General features: G+C 32.9%; 3 protein-coding genes across 3 annotated transcripts; 2 read left to right on the top strand and 1 right to left on the bottom strand.

Annotated features, from left to right (window-relative positions):
- Positions 1 to 1,901: 1,901 nt before the first annotated feature.
- On the top strand, positions 1,902 to 14,213 carry LOC146160764 (sorting nexin-8-like). The gene is made up of 15 exons (XM_083384153.1): positions 1,902 to 1,931; positions 2,329 to 2,442; positions 3,082 to 3,209; positions 4,533 to 4,665; positions 4,966 to 5,153; positions 5,769 to 5,886; positions 6,855 to 6,976; positions 8,230 to 8,310; positions 8,604 to 8,764; positions 11,261 to 11,393; positions 11,650 to 11,718; positions 12,026 to 12,139; positions 12,311 to 12,346; positions 12,564 to 12,713; positions 13,122 to 14,213. Exons 2-15 carry the CDS (start codon positions 2,427 to 2,429, stop codon positions 13,230 to 13,232), a joined length of 1,560 nt encoding a protein of 519 aa, XP_083240279.1. The 5' UTR covers positions 1,902 to 1,931; positions 2,329 to 2,426; the 3' UTR covers positions 13,233 to 14,213.
- A 2,227-nt stretch (positions 14,214 to 16,440) lies between these two features.
- Positions 16,441 to 19,793, top strand: LOC146160763 (chromodomain Y-like protein). Its single transcript, XM_083384744.1, has 9 exons — positions 16,441 to 16,500; positions 16,570 to 16,714; positions 16,784 to 16,963; positions 17,043 to 17,146; positions 18,258 to 18,662; positions 18,740 to 18,918; positions 18,987 to 19,197; positions 19,270 to 19,413; positions 19,509 to 19,793. The coding sequence occupies exons 1-9, from the start codon at positions 16,468 to 16,470 to the stop codon at positions 19,665 to 19,667; spliced, it is 1,560 nt and encodes a 519-aa protein (XP_083240870.1). The 5' UTR covers positions 16,441 to 16,467; the 3' UTR covers positions 19,668 to 19,793.
- A 996-nt stretch (positions 19,794 to 20,789) lies between these two features.
- On the bottom strand, positions 20,790 to 22,447 carry LOC146160762 (COX assembly mitochondrial protein 2 homolog). The gene is made up of 3 exons (XM_083385587.1): positions 22,301 to 22,447; positions 21,303 to 21,374; positions 20,790 to 21,234 (listed from the first exon to the last, which is right to left on the bottom strand). The coding sequence occupies exons 1-3, from the start codon at positions 22,370 to 22,372 to the stop codon at positions 21,115 to 21,117; spliced, it is 264 nt and encodes an 87-aa protein (XP_083241713.1). The 5' UTR covers positions 22,373 to 22,447; the 3' UTR covers positions 20,790 to 21,114.
- Between the last annotated feature and the right edge of the window lie 386 nt (positions 22,448 to 22,833).

The following is a 22,833-nucleotide window of genomic DNA, read 5'->3' as shown; positions in this document are numbered from 1 at the left end:
TGAATTACCTAGTCCTGCACCTAATTTTACTGGTGTACTTAGTTTATCATGTTTCATTCCCTCTTGTTAGGTTGTCGCTTTAGTACTATACCAGATATTAATGTATATGACAACATCAATTGTATTTTGCACGAAACTTATGCGTTAAATGATCAAACATGCATATTATAATCACTTCCACCTTCTCACCATTTAAGCATCATTTATGAAGTTTGAACACATCACGATGTTTTTTTTTGTTTTTTTTTCATATATCGTTTCAGACGTTACAGCAACTTTTAAATGACATCCTTTGTACTGTCCCGTATCACCCAATGGAATAAAAACCGTAAACAGTTTGGTCTTAAGATAAAAAAATAATCCAGAGTTGGTCACACTTTTTCATCAAATAAATTTAGTCAATAATAATGAAAAGCCCGAAGTACAGTAGGCTCTATGGCATGTTGCAAAACGATAACTTTCTCATGCAAATAACCATTTACAAACTTTGCTTGAACAGTGAAAAACCATATATATTTGGCTATGTTTTTATTTTTTATTTTATTTAAAATTACATTCAAGTGTCAGAAATGAAGCCTGTTAGGCCCATATGTGGTGCTATCACCGTAGTTTTGTCCAGTTTTGGTTTAACTTGAGGCTCTTTCCCTCTAATTTTTTTCTTTATAAATGACGTGGATCAGGGCCCCAAAAGACCTCAATCCTTGAGACTTGTGTTACGAGTCCTTATAGGAATGAGCGCTGGGTTAAATAGGTAAAACATAAAATAGACGAAGTTTGTCATAAGGCGTATAAAAATAGCTCGTTGCTCTATGTGGAATTTACCAAACTGATTTTGGCAAACACGCCAAGGGCATTAGGGACGGAATGAGGATTTTTGTTTGTATACGCCCACAACAGCTTTTTCGGTATAAGGTCACACGTTATGTCATAACGTGACGTATAAATTCACGTGCTGTTCTCGAACTAAAATTGATGCGCAATTATGCAACTGAAGTTACTTATTCGCGAAAGAATTGCGTTTATTTGTTTTTATTTTTTTAGACGCATTAAGCACATTAATGTATGTAGTCCTACCCGTACCCTATTGACTCGACAGCTAAATGACTGGACCGAAACCACAGCAAAAGTATATATTGCGCTTATCTTGCTGTACAATTGAATAGGTGTTACTTTAGTTTTACACAGGGAGTCAAACTGTTTGACTTTTTCGGTTCAGGTTCGGTTCGGGTTCAAGGATTTTCTCAGCTTTGGTTCAGTCCCGGTTTCGGTTTCTAGCAATTTAAAAGTTCCAGTTTAGCTCCGGTTCGACCATCGTCATTTCAAAACCGGTTTATAACGTTCCGGTTTGTATACAATATAAGTTGCGTTAAATCTAAAAATGTGGGTCAATAAATGTGGAGAATAATTTTTGAATTGGAAGTCATTTAATCTAAGTTACGTAACTTATTAAAACAATAGCACTCATTATTGAAATATCTGAAAAATAAAACAAATTAACGCTTTATTTAATCAATATTCATATTTTTCTCATAAAATTTCGAGGATGGCGTAACTTGACTCTTTAAAATACAAGTTGTTACGTCATGCTGGAGTGAACTGGTTTTGTTTACAGGTTCGGATTCGGTTAAGGTTCACGTTGTTTTAAATTTTTCGGTTCAGTTCTGGTTCGACTTCTTAGAATCTTACAAAAAACGGTTCAGGTTCGCTTACGGTTCGGAAAAAATTTGCCCAAAACCGGTTCATAAAGTTCCGGTTTGGTTCCGGTTCGACTCCCTGCTTTACATAATATGATATTACATTTATCATTTCTATGATAGCGCTGACATAAAATGACGCCAATTTGCGTAACTATATATCATAATTAAACCTTGTAACTGCAAGTTTAAGATGTGATAAGTTCTCATTTGCAATGTTTAACAAACAGCTTGTAGGTAAGTCGTATTTAATGCTAGGTATATAAGTTCCCAATTATTGCATCATTGTAGTATTTTACTACAAAACAGGGTGCTAGTCTAGAATCCCATGTATTTAATAATATTGCTTAACCTACCTAAACCCAAACGCTAGCCCGCACCCTAACTAAAATAATGTTCATTAAGGTAGGATTCTAGACCAGCCCGGAACGCTGTGGTAGGATTCTAGACCAGCGCCAATTTTTTTGCACGCTTGAATTAATGATTTGGACACCTTATTAAAACTTGATTTGTGCTAGTTTTCCGAACTTCAGGCTTGCATAAAACCTTGATTGCACACCTCACAATTCTCAGCGTGAAGTGCCATGGAATGTTGACTGGCCAACCCCTAGTAACAAAAATATGTGTTTTACAGTATGCCATATTTAAAATGGCTTGCAATGGATAAAAACTGATTAATTGAATTGAAGACATACAATTTTGTTTAAAAAGGCTAAAATTTTACAGCAAGTTATGAATGACCTTACAGGTAAGACTATTATTAAAAAATAATCAAGTTTATTTATAAAATTGCTTACAATGTGTATATAAGATCCTGTATTTATAGAGAAAATATTCATTACAAATGTTTGGATCATTTTTTATACTCTATACTGCATTTCATAATTTTTGCTGCTAAAGATTCAGCACTTGAAAATTTGTTTTTTGTAAATCATGTGTCAAAATTCTGCCATATATCTTCAGGCAGGCTAAAATAACTTAATTTTACTGAAATGTATTCAATTAAAGCACTTAAACATAAGTCAAGTCATTTGCTCAAATAACTTAAGTTCAAGTCAAATCATTTTAAACAAACACGTGAATCAAGTCAATTATGCATTTGAAATCGATGAGTTAAGTACCCTTAAGTCATTACAATACTAGGAGATACTATGTTTCAAATATTGTTAATTGCCTTTTTAAAGTTTTTGACAGAAAGGGACTGGAATTTAATTTGGGTTGGTTTTCCTTAAGCCAATGATTTGAGTTGGCTGTAGGCCTATTATAAGTGTTGTAGGCCTATTATAAGTTTTATAAGTTTTAGTAAACTTTCAAATGCATTACAAAAACTTTTAAATGTAAGAATTATGCCTCACAGTATGTTTAAGACATATCTTTGTTTTCACAGCAAGCGTTCCACCATATTACAGGGATGTGTATGACTCCCTGTGTCCCAATCCAGATGACCAAATTACACAGTCTCTTATGACACAGGTTTTGGCCAAATCTGGTCTTGAAAGATCGATTTTAAGCCAGGTAAGTTAAAGTACATTTAGGTTGTTATTACAGCAAATCCGATGATTGACGACTCTACTTTGTTTAACATATATGGAAAACAGTACACATGTAGACTAGACACTTTTGGGATGTTTAGACCAGGGCTGCACAGCTCAATTCAAGTAAGAAGACTATGTGTAGAGTCCTGAGCGAGACATGCACATGCGCATTGCACAGGACCAAATTTTAAACCAATAAGGCAGACTTCTAAATTGTATAGGTGAATTAGCACTAGCATATAGTGGAATATTCCCCACCACAATTTGTGCGCGGATAATTTGACAGAACCCTTTTAGTGAATTGTTGTATTATGCACTCTGTGTCAATTAAGTGCATGTTTTAGAGCAGGGGTCGGCAACCTTTTTCTAGTCGCGGGCCAAAACCAAACTCAGAAAGGTCTCTGCGGGCCGCACAAAATGTTAACTAATAATTGTGTTTTTAACATGTTAGAAATGTGAATCAGGCAGGCCTCGGATCGTTTTTGCACTTAAAAACGTGTTTAATTACATTTAAGGAGGCAGTAAAGCGTTGACGCAAAGCGCGAAAAAAAGCGTTTGTTTGGTTTAAAATTAGAGTTCACACGTCGTCATCCGTGCAACGAATGAAAAGTGTAATAAAACTACTTTGATGGAACGCGATAACACTTCATCTATAGCTCAGTGTTTGTTAACCTTTTGGGTCAAAGTAGACCTGGCGAGCAAAGCGAGCGCGATTTTTTTTGTTGTATAGGGGCATTTCTTTTAAATTTCTTGCAAGTTTTCATACATTGCCGAAAATGAAAAATAAATAAAACGTTAAAAAATATATGTCCAATATTTTAGAATAAGTACGTTTTTTTCGTTTTTCCGCGACGAACTTGGCAACCTTCCACGGCGCAACGATAATAAAGAACTAATCTAGTTCAAAAGACAGCATCAAAACGTAAACAAACCGGCCGTAAAATGGTCATTCGCGTGAAGCGCGAAAATTTTTTGCTCTTACGTAGTTAAAATAGTCAAAAAGTATGTGAAATAGACTCCTTTCTAATTTATCAAAGAGGCGGCGGCCGGATCAATTTCATCGGCGGGCCGGATCCGGCCCGCGGGCCTTAGGTTACCACCCCTGTTTTAGAGCCTGATCCAGACTCTGGACTCTGCAGAATTGTCAAATTGGCCCGAGTCAGACCAAAGTTTATTTTTTAAGCGAGGCTGACTCGGTCTATATAGTATATCGACATTTACTACAAGTACTATTACCATTATATCATAATAATTTTAATAAACTATTTCTTACAAAGTAGGTTTTTATATTTTTTTCTTCTAGATTTGGAACTTTGTAGAATGCAAAAATGGAACAATCAGTAGAAGTAATCTTTACAAAGCACTTGCTCTTGTTGCTTTTGCACAGCAAGGAAAAAGCATTAGCGAAAAGCTTTTGGATAACTTCTCTGGACAAGGTGTGTTAGTAATATTTTTGTAAACCTATTCCAAACAAATGAATACATAATAAGTTATGCATATTTTATTAAAAAAAAAAAGTTTTTCTACCCAATTGTAATAAAATTTAACTGTGTTTAGGTAATAAGTATATAAATTGAATCAAGGCCAGGGGCAGCATACTAAATGACTTACTAGATGACCCTGAGAAATAAGAATGCCTCTAATATTTTAAGATTTGGCATGTTTATAATGTGATCCCGAATTAAATTTAGGTTGAATTATTAAGTGCATTACCCTCTTTCTTATTTTTGTTTTAGAATTACCTCGTCCAAACTTGGGAGATGTAAGTAACATTCGCTTATTAAGCAACAGCAACAAGAAGTCTCCTACAGAACTACACACCACATATGCAGATTATTGTGGCTATGAAACCATTCAAGTTACCTTGGTCCCAGAAAAGAAAGGAATATTCCTGAAGCACGTTGAGTATGAAGTTTTTAGTAAGGTAAGATATTAGTGACTTCCGGACACCTTAACAAAATTATATAAATATGTTAAGATTTAAATAACTGGAATGCAAACAATAAAAATCTATATAACTGTAAGCTGTCGTCAATTGATTTATGTGAACGAAAATATAATAGAAATTTAAAAAAATTAAAATTGGTAAGTTTGTTGTTTTATTTTGGCAGTTTGATTAGAATAACCTTTTTTATAACCTACTTGATGTTTAAAATTAGAACATGTGTTTGTTATTAATTCTGGTCTGTTTTTAAACTGTACTACTTTTAAAACAATTAAGAATAATTAATGGTAATTGGTAAGATACAACTTTTAGGTTATTAAGTTAGATAATGTTGAAAATTGTAATATTTTTATTTTTTGTATTTGGCAAATGAGTTCTGTTTTATTGTGTTAAACAGTTTCTGTATATTAATTTTTTTTGCTTTGTGAAGCATTTCTGGATGTGTTTATAATTTCAACAGTAAAATCATTTGTGAATTAAAATCATTTAGAAGAGACTCTCTAAAACACTGCCAGCCTAAAGCATTTTAAGCCTACTGGGGTTTAAATATTCTTGTACTTAATCTGTATAGCTAAAACTTGCATGTTTTTTTAGCGCAACAATAGTACAGTCAAAAGAAGATACAACGACTTTGTTGCTTTCTATGAACTAATGCAGCAAATCTTTCCATACCGAGTGGTTCCCAAACTCCCTCCAAAGAAATTGATGTCTTGTATGTCATTATATCTATAATATTCTTCAACTTCTAATTTTTTTGGTATCTCCATTGGTTTGAATAATTATCTGTGTGTAAGAGTAAGAGAAAATCCATACAAAAGGTCATTTAAGATGATTATTTTTAGTGAAAATTTATTAAAAACAATTAAAAAATGCAAAGCTTCCTCAGTTTTTGTGGAAACTTTCCAACATTATTTATTATTATTATTATTATTAAATAACAACCTGTCTTATGTTGACATCTAGACACGAGAGGCAGAACATATGATTTACTTTTGATAAGGTTGTTTTTTCAATTTAATTCTATTTACTGCTCTGATAGTTTTGACGACTGATAGTTCACAGAGGATATATACTTAGTTATTTAATTATGTAGTTATTGAAGGTGTTTAGATAGTAATGTGTGTCACTACTTACGGTGTGGCTTCAAATGGTTTATTGCTGTTAAAGGTGTATTCACAATTTGAAGCATTTCTGTAAATTTACTGACAAAAACTTATTGGTAAATAAATATGTGTTTTATAATACAGTAACTTAGCCTTTTTTACAAGTAGCTGCAATTCAGTGTGAATTTAAGTTTGTAAAAATTTTCCCAGTTGAAAAAGTTGTATTACTGAGTTGGGAGAAAAATAAATGAACTGCTTAAATGTCAAATAAATGTACTACTGGTAGCCTATTGATTTGCTATCAAAGTGATAAACCTCATAATGTTATTACACCAGAAGCTGTATCAAAATATTAAAAAACTTATAACTTAGACTGAATTCTTATCATTACAGCCAGTGTTAAATACCACTGCTCTATCTTTATCCTTTACCGTTTTATTTTATAACTAAGACTTTTATTTTAGTTAATGACAGAACAAGTAACCTACAATTTAATCAACAAACTTAATGCAATACCACTTTGATCACATTTTTCTTTGATATAATATGGTGATTTGAAATGCGTTATTTTTTTCAGCTGATCGTGAGTTTATTGAGGCAAGGCGCAAAGCACTGCGTCGCTTTCTGCAAATTATTGGCCGGCATCCAGCAATGTATGACTGTGGAGTTCTGAGGTTTTTCTTGACATTTACAGGACATGTAAGAAATTCTTTATTCTAAAAACTGCATGACTGACATGTTATATAGTTTGATTTGTGAGTTGGTGAGTATGGTGTTGCTGTTTAATTTGCTGCTGCATTTTTTATGTCTGTATTTGTGAGCTTTTGCAAGCCTCGAGTGGTGTTAGCCTTTAATGTTTGTTTTTTGTAAATCATTAAATCTGCTGGCATATAGAGCAGTGCTGCAACCTGTTTTTGAGAGCACAGTTACGATATTAATCAATCATCAATGCAGATGCATTACTCTTGAAACAAAGTTAGAAATACTATAACTACATTTATATTTAAAACATATTTGTGTAGGTCTTCATTTAGTTATTATTATCTTTACCTTTCTATAACTGATGCAGAAATTATTATCAAATACACTAGTTGAACTTAATGCAAATCCTTTTTTGTATTAATGCAAAATACATATTTGATATGATGTTTCCTTTATTTAGACTTAAAATGTCATGATTTATCATAGTCTAGAAATGTGCATGTCTAACATGAAAGTTAAAGTTTGGACTCTATTCAAATCCTGAATATTTTTTTGCTTTCAATGTAACATTTAGTGTGCCTAGGACTACCCAGCAATAGGCTATTGAACCTATGCCAAAGCAACTTGAACTTAACAAGAGTAATTGACCCACTTGTGTTTGTTAACTGAAAATAGCCCTTGTTAATGTTGAAGCAATTTAGCACTTTATTTATGTGATCTATCTATGTAATTAACCTATGTACATTTCATCTGTACCAGTAAACACACCTACCTCTTATGTTGGTATAAAATATGTTAGTATTATATAACTTATATTATTTTTTGTATATGCATTTATCTTTCAGTTATTTGTCGATTTCCCAAAGCCTTTGCCTGGTATTACATAAAGTATAATTTGGTAGTCAATATATAGCTGCTAATTTTAACTATATTTTCTCAGTTTATCCAATACTACTAAAGAGATTAAATACCAATTCACCAATGTTAAACTGTGCACTTTTTTATATTAGAATTCACAGATGATTTATTTTCTAATAATGGTTGAATTCAAGTTTAATATAAATTACTTTTTCTTTATTATTGTATTTTTATTGTAACCAATTTCTAGAAGGCATTCTTCCTTTATAATAAATAAGTTGCACTAAGGCAAACATTTTCCAATATATATATGCTTTGATTAACTGGAGTCAGTTTGCATGGCTAATGTGATCTCCTTCCTACAACAATATGAAACCCATTTCCTTTTACAGGAAGTGTCCCACAAGCTAAAGGAACAGTTTCGAGGCTCTCCCGATGAATATATGACAAGTCCACTTGCTTCTCAAGCCAGGGTAGGACTTTTTGTTCAAGTTTATGCAAATGAATGCCTAATTCGTCATATATATATTCATATATATATATATATATATATATATATATATATATATATTCATCTTTTACAAATAAATTTGGCTAATTTGGTTTTAATTAGTTACATTTTAACTTTCATTTGACCCAACTAGGTTGTTGATAAATGTGACTCTGAGTGTTCCACCTAATATAACCCCTAGATTACTTTTATGTTCCTCACACATTTTTTTAGTGTAAAAATACATGCATGCTTGTAAATCCAACAAAATTTTAGGAACTGGTACCCACTGATACACAAATGGAATTTGCTTCCAGCAAAGAACAGATCAGGCAAGTTACCAATCATGTCCGAAAGCTGAGAGACATGGCCACCCGAGTTGCCGAACGTTCAAAGGGAAATGCGCTTGATATGCAAGGTTTTGGAACAGAATTAATGTAAGCTACCTATAAAATGCATTCCAGACATTTAGTTAATGCTTTGTGACTAAGTCAGGGTCAATATTCACTGCAATGATTTATTTGAATTCATGCAAATAACTCTGAAAACAAAATTTGAACTGAATTTTCATTTTCGTGGTCCTACCATGTTCCTGACACTGTAGGTGAGGTAGTAAGTTCCCTTAACTCCAAAGTAAATAAAGTGTTCTAAACAAAGTAAACAATTTATTTATTTTTAATATTACATTTATCCGTCTTGTAAACTATTTAAAAATTTGCCCTCAATAAAAGCAATTTACTGCTACCCACACAATAATTACAGGGTTGGTCTTCCAATTAAAATTTGCACTTGCTAGTGGTTATAAATACAGACCTCTGTCTGTGAATTTTCATCCTACCAAATTATCCTCACGTCCACAAGTAAACAAGTTGACTAAATATAACGATATTGAATCTATTTATCAATCCTTGTAACCCAGTTATAGATTTATGGTCGTTACAAACATCCCTAAAACCGTTTTATTAAACAGGGCGTATCCAGAAACTAAAAAAGGGGTTCTCAAATTTTCAATTTAGGGAATTTCCCTATTTTCAGTCTGACGTAAATGAATAATGCCGTCATGACGTCATAAAATAATCAGACCCAGCCAATTAACGTCCAGGAAAAGCGAATCTTTAACACGCAAAGTGAACACGTGCGTCGAAACCGCTTAGTGTGCAATCGTTTACTTCGTGCGCAAAACTACATCGAGGCCATGAAAAATGCGTAATTGATTTTGGTAGAATTATGTTTAGACTATCAGCAGCACATTTTCCTAAGTTTCATCTGCGGGACCACGCTAAATTACACGCATTTCGCCACCTGCAATATTAAACGAAGATCGTTTTTTTAACGTGATATTATGCCACGATTAGTGCAACATCTGCGCTGAGCAGTGTGCCAAGTCAGCTAAAATACAAGATGCGGTTGGGAGAAACTCAGTCAATCTGAATGAATAGTCAATCTGAACGAATAGGCCAATCTGAACGAATAACGAAAGGGGAAAAATAAGAAACATCCTGCGTTTACGGTCGACCAAATAAGAGACGAAAAACGCCGTTTTGCTTTTGATTTTGGTTTCGCATTAGCTTAAGACTCGTGGCCCAATTACATTAGAAACAAATGCCCCCCCCCCCTGGATACGTCACTGCATTGAAATAAGTTTTCTTGTTGTGCTTTTTCGATTAGCAATATGTTCACCTGGTAAGTATGTAATGACACCACCAAACTTTTTGCCCACAATAACATTCCAAGGCCCACCGTCTTGTTCATCAAGGGTGTTTTTCACATACTCTGCCTTTTCTTTGTCTGTCTGTTAAATATGCATAAAAATTACTCTTTCAATTTGACAATAAAAATATAAATAAGTTATCCATAAAAGTTACTGTTTCAATTTGCATTAGAAAAATATTTAAAACACGAATATAAGTTATTCATAACAAATTACTGCTCAAATAATATCTAGTATTCTGTCACGCCCAAAACGTTGCTTTTTACTTGGTTGACTACATTTGTTTGCTCTACATTTGAACCAACTGAATGTCTAGAAACTATATATTGCATCTTAATGCAATTCATATCTATGCCATACAAAAAACAGTAGCTAAAAACCAAACATTAAACATTTATTTATTTATTTTAATACGATTACCTTGAAATATTTTTCAGCGTTTTTTGCCAGACCGATAATGTTTTTCTGCTTTTGTTGATCTATTTCCTTTTTTCTAATGTCTAACTTCTTTACTTTACTTGAGAAAAGCATATTTGTTAAATTAGCAAGGGTCAGCAAGTTTTTTTAAAAGGTGTTTGTTTAACAATTGTTTTTATGACATCATAAAGAATTACTTGCTTGAGGTAATAGTAGAAGATGAATCGATTTGCCTAAAAATTGGCTAACCTATACTTACAGTATATATTTATAAGGCTAGTGGCCATGCAAATTTACTGTGTTATTTATAGAATGTACAGATAACCAACCATTGTTGTTAGTCAACTCTTTTAATGAGTAATTTTTTCAACATTGTGCTTCCAAAACACTTTCACTCTTAACCCTTCACTTTCAATATGGAAACGGTTGCAGTCGTTAGGTTCCTGCATTTCTTTTTTTTTCTGTGAATTCTAATATAAAAAGTGCACAGTTTAAAACAAAACAAAAAAATTCTCTTTAGTAGTATTGGATAAAACATTTTTTTGATTAATTTACAATGAAAGTTTTGGTAAAGTGCATATCTTGGCACCTGTTTTAAAAAGCTTTTAGAAAGATATAGGTATTCTCTAATTATTTATAAATGTCTTGTGTATCTCCCAGGTCACATATATTGCTGTAAAACATCATCCATGGAGTGATCTATTGTGTAAAATAGATTTGCCATATTGCTAATAATGTTACCTTAAAAACTAACCCAAAAATTACATTGCCTAAAACACTATATTTTGTAAATAAACTTTTACAGAGCTTTGTCGAATGACAGCGCCGTTGCATCGAGATGGGCAACCGGTGGAAACAATGGCCTTAGTTTGTTAAAACAATCTTTTCGAAGTCTTTCCGTCGAGTTTTCTTCAATTTCTGAAAAACATTCTTTACAAGTACGTTAGTGAAGATTTATCTCTCAGTAAGAAAATATACCCTTAGACAACTAGTATTTTTGTATTTTTAATCTTCTAATATTGCGTATATGACTAAAAATAAAGCTGTCACAAAAGAAATTTATAGTATAAGAAAATAATCACAGCAAATCAGTTTATAATCCAAATGTAAAATATATGAAATTTTGTGCTGCACCAGTTCTGATAACTTGGTATGGTTATATTTTTCTGTATTAATTAAATTTCTGTGTTTTAGGGTATTCGTGAAGAAGAAGGTGTTGTTGACCAGCTAAATATGCTTTATGATCTACTTGTAGGCTATCACGTAAGTAGTGGTCTCTTTTTGGTTTGCAGTCTTTTTTCGTTCATGACAAAGAAAACTTCAACCCTGATCATAACCTATTATCAAAAAAAAAGTGTTGACATTTTTATGCATTTACTTTTTTAGAACAGTAGTTGAAATCGATTTTATTTGTATTCTGCGCGTTAATTAAAAGTCCCTTAAAACCATATGTTTTCAAAATCTTCATATAAAAAAGAACTTAAAACGTGTGTGTGTTTGCTAAAATATGTACCTTATGTAGAAAGATTTTAAGTAGAACCCAACAAATTTTCGCTATTTTTTCCCATAGGATCTCTGTGAGAGACACGAACGTGGCGTTTTGCGAGAGCACCATTCAGCATTAAAAAAGTATGGAGCAATGAAAAATAAAAGGATGGCCGCCACTGTAAACAACATGGAACAGGCATGTGTGATTATAGTGATATTTTTTGTAACTGTTTGGTCATTAATGATTTTCGAGCTTTGTAAAGTGAATTTATGTTATGGAAATTTTTATCTTTAAAAAAAACACTATTTTTTGGTTAAAAATAACAAAAATATATCCAAAATTTTATTGGTTTTATATTAATTACAGGGTGGAGTGGACAAAATTGAATCCAGAATTCTTGCCGTAAGTGTTATAAACAATAAAATACGAAATATACACCTAAATGACTACCTTATGCAATACATTCTATGTTATGTTGCAACACCATGTGAAATGATTTGTGTATCCTAGAGAAGGTAGCTATTTGTCTATGTTAATTAATTAATTATTATAACATTTTCTTTGCCGCTATAATCCGTAGTGGTTTGGCCGCATTAAAGCGAAGTGCTCTTTATTATAGCAAGAAAACGAAATCGTTACGAGGGAGAACCGCAACTACTTTTCCTTGCATTGCATTCATCTGGAAACGCAGTTGGTCTACTCCAATATGCAAATATTATCAGAGGTTATTGCAACTTTAGTAGCAACACAAATTAAGGGACACCAAGAGGTAAGTAATATGCTGAATTTTGAACTGGTCCTTTTGCGGCTTGCTACCCCCCCCCCCCCCAAAAAAAAAAAATACTCGTTGTAGTAGATTGATTAGTTCGGTCCTACTGTACTAGTGCTGTCACTTTTTGAGTTATTCAGCCCTTCCTGGTCAAGCATAACACAGCCTGGCGCCTATATTTTATTTAGTAAATAATATTTGTTTTGTGAATCCCTAATGCATGCATTAAACCGGTTAAACTGTTTGAAATTAATTCCACTTGCTAAAGTCCTAAACATACTTCCTGCATGACCTTTTTTCAGTTGTCTCCCAGTTTGTCATAAAACTTTATTATCGTGTTCTGTGATGTATAATAGTACAAGGTTTTGCTTTTTAACAATGTATATAAAGTGCACAAAAACATTTTAGCTGTCCAAATTGTGGGAGGATCTAGCGCCGAGGGTTAGTAACCTGTTGCCATCACCAGAGAAACAAAAAAACGGCGCATCAAGTCCAGCATCACCATCCAGTCCACACTGAAGCAAGTCAAGCATATTCTCCATCACATGTTCTTGATTTTTTGTCCCCCTTTGTTCCCTTCAAATTTGTTTGACCCTCAACCAATCTTTCAACGATTTTTTTGACAATATGTTTAATATAAACGTGAAACTCACTGAGACTCCGTGTGCCATGGTAAAAACGCGTGTAAAAACCTGACTGCGTATACCAGGAAGCAAAGAGCGGACGCAAAGTCGAGAACCTTCGCTCTATCGTTTATAGTATATATATTTCATATAGTATATATTTTCATTCATTGTTAATTATATATATATATATATAGTTTACTCCTACATGGACTGAGGTGCATATTCTATACATTGCATGAAGTGTAGGATGTAAAATCTTTCTTTTAACAAACAAATATGGACCTGTATTTTCATCGCGGTGTGTAATTCAGTAAAATGTTTCTTCCATCGTTTGACTATCAGCTTTACGTGATTCCAGCTTCGTATTGTGTGGCGTCCTGCTGCCAACACGAGTTAGTGCCAAGCAACACAAATTACTGAATTGAAATATTGTAGGATACTGCATTTTAATTTGTCATATTCAATATAACATAATTTAACCACAATTAATATAAACGCATTTATTTTATATTTGTGTGTCAGAATAAATTTGACAATCAAAGAATGTACGTCCTAAGAACGTGAATTTGTGTGTATTAACCTAAATATTTACAAAATGTTACACTATGGATGTCATATTTTAAATACCGTTGCCATGTGCAATAAACCATTGTTTGCATTAATATTGTTCGAAGTGCCTTAATTTGTAGTATCTCTCGAAGTGATTGGAAATAAATGTCTATATCGTAGTAATTGTTTATTTGCTACTTTACTGCTGTCCTGCAATATTTGAAATAATTATACAGTATATATAGTAATTGTTATATAAAACATCATATTGCGTTATCAATTCGTGTTTTACGTTTCATTTTTGTCTTGATTACAAACCCTCTCAGCGTAATGGAACAATGTGATTTAATTATTAGATAAAAATATGTAGTGCCATTTACTCTTTTATTTCAATCAACCCGGCGCACTGCAAATTTATCGGGCCTGTTATGAAAAAGGTTTGGTGAACCCTGGTCTGAATCGAAGTCCCAGTCAAGTCATGATAACAGCGAGTTAACCACCTATTTTGTAACAACTTAATGTAATTTAAGACTTTTGGGTAAAATGATTTGAAGGATTTTTGGACAAATGACTTGACTTTAATTAATCTGTTGGATAATTAATTTGGGTTCGAATGGAGTGATTTGAATAAGCATTTCTTTATAAGGCTATTTATCCTTAATTGTACATTTTTCTATTATTTTTTATTTGATTTATTGCTTACTATCGGAAGAGTTTACCAATTTGAATAGACCTTTTTATAAACTGGGGTTGACTTGCTCTAGTTATGACTTTACTTCGGCAACAGATAACTAGGGCTTTATACCATAAGACTTGACTTGGACAAGCTAAGTTGTATTGCAAAAGGTCTGACTAAGATTTAAGTCATTCAAAAATTAAAATACTGTTAACTACAAGTCGAGTACTTGATCTAAAAATGTAACATTAAACTTGCTAAACTGGCTGAATCATGAGCAGTAACTCAACCTATGATAAGCACACTATTTCCGTGCAAAACTGAGATAATAATTGAATTCAAGATAATGACCCAATTAGGAATCTTATTTAAATAAAAATAATGCATTTTAACCTCAGTCATTCAACTTAACGAGTTAAGTCCAAGTCAAGTGATTTGTCCAAAAGAGCGTAATCAAGTCATTTAAAAAAGAGTGACTTGCGTCATTAAAACAATGTTACCATAATTTACGGCACTGTTTTTAAAAACTCTCTCTGTTACGGCCTCTGCAGCACACTATTCCAGCGTGCTGTGGCGTGGCAAAACTTTATCACACGTACGACACTTTATTAGGCTACTGTACCTGAAACGCGACTCGAGCTGATAAGTTCGTCCACTCCATATCATATTATGTCACATGTAGAATACATAGGAAACAGTAATTTGGCATTTAACGTAGAACTTGTACCACAATGCATTATTTTGAACGTCCCAACCACCAGTCACAATTGACAGGACAGAACCGGCTGGCAACCCTTGTTTTTTGCTTGCAATTCATGAGATTGCTTTCAGAAAAAGCGTGATTTAACTAAATTGATATAAAATAGGTATGTATGTGTTCCTTAAGTTAAACATTAAAAAAAATAATCGAGACAAATAATATGTTTTCTTTTTACTGAAACGCAGTGAATGTAAATTAAACTACTTTCCGCCATTTCTGTAATACTCACGATTGTAGTTTATTTACAACTACAAATGGATTCGCCTTAAAGTTCTACGCTTTTTAAGCTGTGCGCTGTTTAGTATCAATTGAGTAATCTCTATTACGTGCAAAATTTAATTTGATGGTTTAGATTTAAATAGAATTTGTATTAATGGCAGCGTAGTATAAATTAAACCAGACTGGTTAAGATTAAATAATATATTTTGTAGTTCTTCTTAGTAGTATGATTTTTATGTGACATAGTGTTTAGCGAAGTTCCAAAATATATTATTTTGGGCGTTTAAGATATTGTTTAACGGTAATTTATTGCTTACATTCAAGTAAATAATGATATTCAGCCACAATGATTTCATTGACTTCCTAGTTTGTCATACAAGGCTACCTTGAGCTATGCGGTACAACTACCAGTTGTCAGGGTACAGAAGGCTAAGGCTGCTGATCGCTTATTTAGGATTTAACAATGATTTCTTTAATCTAACCCTTGAAATCCTACTTAAAAATGCACCTAACCCAAAATAAAAAACATTAGTGGACTAATTAAATGCTCTAAATAAAATTGATGTATAAGTGTACGAGGTGATTTGTATTGGTCATCGAAACGTTGGAGAACAAAAATAATTAGCCTACCAGATGAGCTGTTTTATTCAATAAAGTTAATGCGATCCAGAAAACTTGTGCATATTTTAATAAACAGGTAAAACGGTAATTACCTTGTTATTTATAGCTTTAAATATAGGAAAGCATCTGTAGATATATGTTTTTTTAACACTATGTACTCTATTTCACCAAGGCGTATTTGTAGTTAGCTTTAATTTAATAACTGGACTTTAAGATACTAACAATCAATCAAAACTAAGTTTAATGGAAGTTTAAGTAAACTATTTATCGTTTTATCGTAAATAAGCCAAACAAACGACAAGAATGTCCCCAGTGGACACCGACGAAATATACGAGGTAAGGCAAATCAGTTTGTTGTTAGATGGCCTAAATACTACGGTTTTCAATTTAATAAACTGTCCGTAGGTTGAAAAAGTGTTAGCAAAGCGAAAACGTCGTCGCCGTGTAGAATATTTGATACGCTGGAAAGGCTATTCAAGCAAGAACGATTCTTGGGAACCACTTTCTAACTTAATCGGATGCAAGGAAATTATAGACCAATTTAATGCCAGTAAGTTATTTATTTTTTTGCGTTACAAAAATTTAAATTTACGTAAGACAAAGTACGATCAACATACAGAAGAATTACAAAATCGGCGAAGGATTAACACCAAACAAGTTTCGTCTCCTACTGTGCCAAGTCGACAGTTCTATAGACATCACCAGCACCCGTACGTTGTGCCAAAAAAACGATGCCTTCCTCCGAAAAAAACTACAGCCACGAGTGTTTTGATCCCGTCAAAGAAAACAATATCTTCAGGTTGTGTACTCTTATGTCCGCACTTAGGATAACTAGCTTAAAAAATAAAACAGCCGGACATTTTGTCGTTTGATTGCAGAGGCGCCAATTCAATCTGATCCTAAAAGAAACAACCTCCAAAACTCGGCAAAAACATTTCATGTTATTCTGAATCCCGAAACACATAAGACCTTTGTCGCCAAGGTTAGTGAAGTTTCCATTGGAGAGATATGTAATTTTGCCGGATGTCGCAGCCTACCAAGTGATTGCGATTCCTCCCAAATTAAATTGTTTTAGAATTTCAACCAGCACTTCTTTATCAATGCATCAAGGAAGGTTGCCAGATGCGCCGTAGGCAAATGGAAATCATGTTTTTCTTAGTTTGGCTTTTGGTTTGGCGTATTGATGCCACAGTGCAGGCCTATGTCGTATAAACTTGCAAGCAATTTAAATACCGGTTTGCCAGAAAATTTTGTACTATCCAGGCACGCCCTGGGGTAAAAGGACAACACAGATCTAAACGATACAAATGTATGCAAAATTTATTAAAACTAAGCATGTTGAGCGGTATCTGTGTTTATTAATATTACAAGGTTTTACGTGTACTACATGCAGTTTACCTTTATTTAACGAGTTCGACACAACACACTGACATTTTGGCATTGTTGTTATCAAGTTATAAGTATTAGTCAAGTAATTTGAAAAGTAACTCAAGTTCAAGTCCGAGCCAGCAAGTTAACTTCAAGTCCAGTCATTGACAAAAAGAAATGTTATTAAAACTCGTCCGATTAATTGTAAATAATAATAAAAAATACAAATAAAGTCAATTGTTTTACGTTCAAAAATTGAGATAAGTAACCCAATTTTATTAAAATTGTTGAACGAAAACAATTAATAACCGAAGTTATTTGACACAATGACTTGAGTCCAAGTCAGACGCATCTTTTGTATCCGCCTTTTAAAATGGCTAAAAAATTTCATATCTAAACGCTAAACTATTTTTGGTGACAGGTCCTTCGATTAAATTAATTTATTGCCTATAGATGTGGTTGTGTAGACTTGCCAAATGACATTTTTATCAAAGTTAGTATAGCGAATCTAACTTTGATCTTAGTTCATATTTTTTTCTTGCAACTAAAACCCAATAATGTAACAAAAATGATAATTTCATATTCCATATGCCTATATTTTGTTGGCTAAAAAATATTATTTCGGGGTCCGCCTGAATCCGTCTTGGTCTTTCACCTTTTTTGCCAGTATGTTATATTCTACCAATCTAATTCTCCATCGACTTAACCAATCATATACATTTCAGGATTGTGGACTGTTAAGGAATTCCTTATTTCAATCCAGCTGTTCTAACATTTCGAAACCAACAAAACCGTTCCCAAATAAACTAAAGCCGATTTCTACAAAACCACCTAAAATTTTCTTGGTTGGTGATCAGAAGGACTTAATCGACAAGGTCGAGGTGTCTTACTCGCAAAAGTTCAAACCGACGAGGGACCACGATTACATCAGTAGTGGCCCTAACAAATTCTTGTTTAACACCGAATATCGACAATTGTCGGAAACTGAAAGAAAGCAAATATCGGAACGCAAATCAGTTTTGCGCAATGCAGGGCTGCAAACGGAACGCTTGTTATATTTACAGTGGCGTGAAAACATGGTTGAAATTATTTTTGCAAATCGAAAGAAGGGGAATGCATTAAGTCCAAAGGTATATTAAAGAAGATTACGCTGTACTCGTGGAAATATCAAATAAAACAAATATTAAATAAACTTTTTCATCTACAGTTTCTGAATGAATTTGTCAATGCCTTTGATGCGATATCAATCAGCAACTGTTCACTTGCAGTTCTAACAACCCTTGGTGACAGCTTCTGTCGCGGCTTTGATCTGGAACTGTTGCACAAAGCAGTCACCTACTCTGATCCTGGCAAAAACACGCCTAAGAATATTTCACGTTTAATTAGGTAGAACGCGTCGTAGTTTTCCAAATTTTGTGTTTAAATTTCGTTACAACGTTACTTGTTTATTTCAGAGCATTCGTAGATAAGCTGATTGAGTTTCCAAAACCTCTATTCGCAGTGGTCCAAGGACAATCTTACGGTCTTGGATGTTCCATGCTTGCACATTTTGATACTGTTTATGCGTCGGATCGAGCTAGTTTTAGAACACCGTATGCAGCTATGGGACAAACGCCTGATGGGTGTGCTTCTTACATGTTCCCGAAGCTGATGGGGTTGACCAAAGTAGGTTGTTTGTATCATATTTCTCAATGTTTTGCCGTTTTTCGGCATTTTCGAAACAATGTCAATGCTTAGGCGAACAACTTGTTAGTGAACGGCGAATGTCTGACCGCCCTTGAGGCAAGAGAGGTAGGTCTCGTGACCGAAGTTTTTGCCCACGATAGCTTGAAACAAAACGCGCTGGCAAGGATCCAAAATATTGCAGCACAAAACTCAGAGGTGAGATGATTTAAACATATTGGAATTTAGGTCCTGATGTACATAATCAAGTGATTCATCAATAAAACCCAAAACAATTAAATGTCATTATGCAGGCAATGAAGCTCACGAAATCGTTTTTACGTGGTGCCATGGTGGCCGATTTAAAACACGTGAACGAAGTCGAATGCAGTCAGCTGACGTCTATATGGAGCTCACAAAACATTGGAGACATTTTAAAAGATTTTATGAAAAAAACAAGTGACCATATATAACACACTTTTTCGTAATCGCGGCACTTCACTGTTAATATTTTTATATTGAACAGAAACATTTGGATACAAGTTATCTGTGTGTTTGTTTTGTTGAACTACGTTTTTAGTGCACATTCACAGATAGTGGCACACTGCCTTTGTTTTATCAACATATTTTCAATAATTTTATTGAAAAGTTTATTAAAAGTTTTTCTAAATTTTAAATACAGAATTGCCTACTTTGTTGTTTATAACGTATAGCAAGTCGAAGAAACTTTTATGATTACAGTACAAGTCAAAATAATAGCAATTTTAAGTTTAGTACCTTGTATAAAAAATATATGCTATTCGGTAAGTAAAACAACTTCATTCCCAGCAAAGTCAATTGATTTAACTCACAAAAGTATAGGTATTTAGAATAAAATATACTAACAGCCTTAAGGTAACCAGAAGTTGAATTACCTATAACTTTAAAGCAAATGTCAATAATACTGATGATTAGCTTATTTAATGTCAATCCATAAATTAAAATTTTACCTCTGGTAACCTAATGCAGTGCGAACACGTTTTTAAGGCAACCCAGTTTAAAAAAAAAATTTTTTAATTGATATAATCTTGCGACCCAAGCAAATACAAGATTGCGTTGTAAACAAACTGCACTACAAAAGCAGTTACTTTTTCTGAAAATGATATGTTTATCAAATCACTAATGAGATAGCTGTGCTCGCTTGTTCTCAGTGAGTTTAAGAAATCAAGGCGTTATTTTGCTTGAGCATATAGATGCATGTCAGCTTCAACTTCCGGCCGGTTCCGCTGTTTAGTTTTCATATTTTGTGTTTATGATTTCCAGTTTTTTGATATCTTCAAGTTTTAAATTTTTTATGGTTATTTTTCGCCTAAGATACAATATGCCTCAAAAATAATCAGGCGACCCAACTTTGGGTCTCGACCCATGCGTTGGAAACCACTTACCTAATGTGCAATTTTAGGTCTTGCTATAAATGTTTTGGATATTTCATTCTTTGATATATACATCAATAAAAATAAAATTGTTCTTATTTAAATAAATAAAACATAACTAATGAAGAAGTACGAAAAACTCCATTCCATATTGATATTGTTTAACTTATCTGATAAAAAGTAGTAATAATTTTACCAAAATTGCATTTAGCTTTGTTGTATTTTTTTCTTTTCAAGCAGTTTAAAACGTTTTTATAAATTGCAAGTACCAGCACAAATAAATTGAAACATAATGAAACAAAAATCATAAAACACAAAGGAAAAAACTACATATATTTCATTGAATTCGCTTTTAAATAAAAAATCCAAAATATTAGTTATATATTGTTACACAACAACTTAGTTATTTTTAGTTAATTGCAATGCTTTTAGGTTGAACAAATAAAAGCAATACGTATGAGACCATGTTTATACTAAAGTGAACCAAAAAAATGTTTTTACACTGATGTTATCTTTGGATTTTTGATTCATAAACCTTCTTAAAACTTTCAAATTGCTTAATTTTTTCACTTCTTGATCCTTTTACTTGTTTTGCCATATCTTGATTTGCCTTTCTCCTTTTTAGTCGCTAAAATGGATTTTAAAAGATTTAACACATAAATAAATACAATGCCCCTCTAAATAATTGCTACTAACCTCTTTTTTTAGACAAGCAGCTGTTTGTATATCTAATTCTGTACAAGCTCCCAAAAACTTTCTAAATGGATTCTGCAAAAATTAATTATATATGTACTTTTAATTTTTTTTAAATAAAAACTCTTGTGGAGTATATTTATAACCTATAGTGATTTGCCACTTGTTCAGACATAGTACAATAAACAAATTGCTAATTGAGCCTTCTTGCTTATTTAAAAATAACAAACTTGATTTAAAATATAGGTTTTATAATTAGCACTTGGCTATATTTTTATAAAATAAAACACATTGCTCTGATTAATAATTTCTGATAGTTTCATGAGTCAAAAAAACCTGATTAGACTATTGTGACAAAAAAAAATCAATTTCTTTAAAAATGCAGCTACCTTTTTGTTGATATAGTAAAAAAACTTTCTTTTAAGGTGTTAAGTGCTTTCTCCAATTCTTTAATCACAGTAAATTTATTATTGTGCATAATTATAAAAGTCTTTAATGAGATTATTATTGGTAACTTTATTACCTTGACATGTAAAACTCCCAACAATCAATCCTTGTTAAAGTATGTTTTTATGATTGGACCAACAAAGAGGATTATAAATTATCTAGCTTTAGACATTCTTCTGTTGAACTTGATATCAAAACGCTTTGTGTGCCACTTTGGAAACGATGGAAAGTGCACCCGTGAGTTTTTTTCTACTTTTCAAAATTGCACTCCCTAAAAAATCTGGTATTTGTGAATTGTGGGTGTCTGTCAGTGGTATTTGACACTTTTCTTTAAGAAACAAAATTTCATGTGTGCAATCAAAGGTGTTATACCAACCATTGGACATCCTACCTCTTACCAGATACATACTAAGTGTATCTTTTGCGAAGTTTATTTGCAAGACCTTGCTTTAAAACATCTTTGATGTAAACCATGCCACAGAATGCAGACTGGGGTGAGTAGTATCCTGTAAACTTAATATAATTTAACAACTTATTAAAATACGGTAACATACTTCTTTATAACACGTCATCAAGCTTGTGGCAAGTTCGATACAATCTTCCGAGCCTGTGATGTTAAAAGCCATTTTTCAAACCAATTAACAAAACGCGACTATTTCAACTTTCTGTCACATGATTTGCTTCACTGAATGCGAGGTAAACATTGAACTACAACGCAAGATGTCGCCACCTAATTAGAGAGATGATAACGAAAAAAATCTATTAGTGGATAAGTATTACATCTTTTTCCTAATTAATTTTATTTTGGGTGAAATACCAAAACAATAAATACAAAATAGATAACGAAAAATATGTAATATTATGTAGTATCGTGTTGTTCATTAAAGCATGACGCAAGTTCATTTTCGCAACAAAATGCGACCAGAAGTGATGTCACTGTTAGGTGGTCCGCAACTTCGTGTACGCTTTGTTTGATGAAAAGATGTCTACCAGTTGCCACAGTTCACGTTAATTTAAATTTGTTTAGTGATTAATTCATAGCTTATTTAAAGATAAAGATGCATTAATGAATATTTTAGGAATAGCA

The sequence above is a fragment of the Ascidiella aspersa genome, chromosome 3 (genome assembly GCF_963924565.1).
Source record: "Ascidiella aspersa chromosome 3, kaAscAspe10.2, whole genome shotgun sequence".
Taxonomy (NCBI): domain Eukaryota; kingdom Metazoa; phylum Chordata; class Ascidiacea; order Phlebobranchia; family Ascidiidae; genus Ascidiella; species Ascidiella aspersa.
The sequence above is the reverse complement of the archived record's forward strand: the minus strand, read 5'-3'. Positions and strand labels throughout refer to the sequence as shown.

Bases quoted from the DNA above. Each gene is read 5' to 3' on its own strand.
- LOC146160762 (XM_083385587.1), bottom strand. From the start codon at position 22,372: ATGGCTTTTAACATCACAGGCTCGGAAGATTGTATCGAACTTGCCACA. The intron at 21,375-22,300 runs GTATGTTACCGT...TAATTTTTGCAG, and splicing joins TGATGACGTGTTATAAAGAA to AATCCATTTAGAAAGTTTTT. The intron at 21,235-21,302 runs GTTAGTAGCAAT...AATCCATTTTAG, and splicing joins CTGCTTGTCTAAAAAAAGAG to CGACTAAAAAGGAGAAAGGC.
- LOC146160763 (XM_083384744.1), top strand. From the start codon at position 16,468: ATGTCCCCAGTGGACACCGACGAAATATACGAG. The intron at 16,501-16,569 runs GTAAGGCAAATC...AACTGTCCGTAG, and splicing joins ACACCGACGAAATATACGAG to GTTGAAAAAGTGTTAGCAAA. The intron at 18,663-18,739 runs GTATATTAAAGA...TTTCATCTACAG, and splicing joins GGAATGCATTAAGTCCAAAG to TTTCTGAATGAATTTGTCAA.
- LOC146160764 (XM_083384153.1), top strand. The intron at 8,311-8,603 runs GTAGGACTTTTT...ACAAAATTTTAG, and splicing joins CACTTGCTTCTCAAGCCAGG to GAACTGGTACCCACTGATAC. The intron at 12,347-12,563 runs GTAAGTGTTATA...TCTTTATTATAG, and splicing joins TTGAATCCAGAATTCTTGCC to CAAGAAAACGAAATCGTTAC.